This window comes from Camelina sativa, chromosome 14, assembly GCF_000633955.1.
Source record: "Camelina sativa cultivar DH55 chromosome 14, Cs, whole genome shotgun sequence".
In the NCBI taxonomy this organism is placed as follows: Eukaryota; Viridiplantae; Streptophyta; class Magnoliopsida; order Brassicales; family Brassicaceae; genus Camelina; species Camelina sativa.
This window is the reverse complement of record NC_025698.1, coordinates 1,836,172-1,838,228: the sequence shown is the minus strand read 5'-3', so window position 1 is coordinate 1,838,228 and position 2,057 is coordinate 1,836,172. Positions and strand designations below refer to the sequence as shown.

Sequence of the window (2,057 nt, the reverse complement as noted above, 5' to 3'; positions counted from 1 at the left end):
AAACGACCCAGGAGTCTAATCTCCGATCCGATTGTCAATCTCGACGAAGTCTCTCCAGCTTCTGACAAGAGAAGCAAAATTGATAGTAACCGGGTTGAAATTGAAGACGAGGATTGGTTACGGTTCTCGCCGGTTAAGGAAGTCGTTCACGTTATGGAGGAGGAACAAGAAGAAGAGGTCATTCCCAAGGAGACTATTTTGTCCAGGTTACTCTACTGTTCACGAGACATACCAAGGTCGGAAATTTTTGATTTCGTATTTAGTAATCTTGTTATTGGAATTTGCAGATGCGCTTCTGAGATAGACGGGGAGTGCTTTCCGATCACAGCACCTGACGGAGGAGAGAGGGTTTATGCCAAATTCTGCCGGGCTTCGGGAGACGAAGAATTGAAGAAACTGGATGTGAAAGCCAAGTCTAACGGTACCAAGTTTTCATTTAAGCTTTCAGAATTGTTGTATTAGATCTGTGTACTATCTATTTCTTGCTTGGTCTACTCGTTTCTGGTATTTCTTTCATAAATTTGAGATCAGTTTAGCTTTAGAACATGTTGTTTTGATGGTCTAACCTGTGTATGTATACTGCTACTACACTGTGGACAAGGCTTCCGTACAAAATTCAATTCTTGAAGTAGCATACAATCTTCGGACAATATCTCTAATTTTCTCGGTAGGTAACTTGTATCATTCATTACTGTTTTGCAGGTCTTATTAAAGATTCAATCAGTGTTCTTTTGCAGCAATCAGAGAAGGAGGCATTTTACAAGGCCTTGCAAACTAGTTCCGAAGATCAGAATGAAACCATTTCTGCAGAAACATCTGTAATGCATGAGAAACTCTGGGTGGAAAAATATTCTCCTTGCTCATTTACTGAGCTTCTCAGTGATGAGCAGACCAATCGAGAGGTATTTTTCGTTTCTTGGTGACGATTCAGTGATTTTAGACAGCGTCTTATCGGTTCTTGTAGTTGACCATTATTGATTTTATATGTAGGTCCTCTTATGGCTTAAGCAGTGGGATGCTTCTGTTTTTGGATCTGAAATTAGGAGCACGACAGAGGAAGTATTGTCAGCTTTGAAACGACATTCTACACCAAGTCATCATAAAAAATCGGATTCATCTTTTACAAGGAAAAAACAGTTCAATAGATGGAGTAAGGAAAGTGTTGGATATCCGAAAAATGCAGACGTGAGCAATAGCAACACAACAGATAATATAGACTTGTGTAACAAGAAGTTAAAACTTACTGGTCCCCCAGAGCAAAAGGTGAGCGATAGACTGATCTAGACTCCAAGTTTATTTTTATATAAGCTGCTTGTGGTTGTCTTGTATTATAAGCGTCAGTATGCACCGGTAGTAAAAATCTAATTTCACTGTTGCTGTAGATTCTTCTGCTTTGTGGTGCCCCAGGTCTTGGAAAAACTACGCTTGCTCACATTGCAGCTAAGCATTGTGGATATCGCGTTGTTGAGGTATTCTTGTTGAAATCTGAACTCATAATTTTCTCTAGTTAAATTCTCGACCATTAGAATAACGGGGGCGTATCTTGCAGTTTAATCCTGCTTATGGTTTTGCATGCATGACATTGATTAATTCCCATGTTACCAATGCTTCTGTATGTGCAGGTTTCTTATTCTTCTATTCTTGGTTTTAGGTTAATCCAACTTGTGTTGTTTTTCAGATCAATGCTAGTGACGAGCGATCAGCATCAGCCATTGAAACGAGAATTCTTGATGTAGTTCAGATGAACTCTGTTTCAGCTGATTCTAGACCTAAATGTTTGGTATGCTTACCTACTCTTTGTTCACTTACCTCTTTTCATCATGTTTGAAAGTATTATTCAATGTCTTTTGGAGTGGAAGAGACTGACAATCATTTATGTAGGTGATTGATGAGATAGATGGAGCTCTTGGTGATGGAAAAGGAGCAGTTGATGTTATTCTAAAGATGGTATGTATATGTATGCTGGTACTTGACTCCGGGTCACTCTGGGCTCTGATATTTAGGTTAAGTTTGGCGTGTGTACTTACTATCATCTCTCTTCTCGTTTTACCTTTATA

The 2,057-nt window shown here is 39.2% G+C and overlaps 1 protein-coding gene across 1 annotated transcript in view; it reads left to right on the top strand.

Annotated features, from left to right (window-relative positions):
* The window catches only part of LOC104743146 (chromosome transmission fidelity protein 18 homolog), a 7,737-nt gene continuing 5,688 nt past the window's right edge, over positions 9–2,057 (top strand). The window contains exons 1-7 of the mRNA XM_019236327.1: positions 9–206; positions 288–421; positions 703–902; positions 991–1,263; positions 1,383–1,469; positions 1,679–1,780; positions 1,882–1,947. Of these exons, the coding sequence (XP_019091872.1) occupies positions 154–206; positions 288–421; positions 703–902; positions 991–1,263; positions 1,383–1,469; positions 1,679–1,780; positions 1,882–1,947 (915 nt within the window). The 5' untranslated portion in view covers positions 9–153. The remainder of the gene's footprint in view (positions 207–287; positions 422–702; positions 903–990; positions 1,264–1,382; positions 1,470–1,678; positions 1,781–1,881; positions 1,948–2,057) is intronic.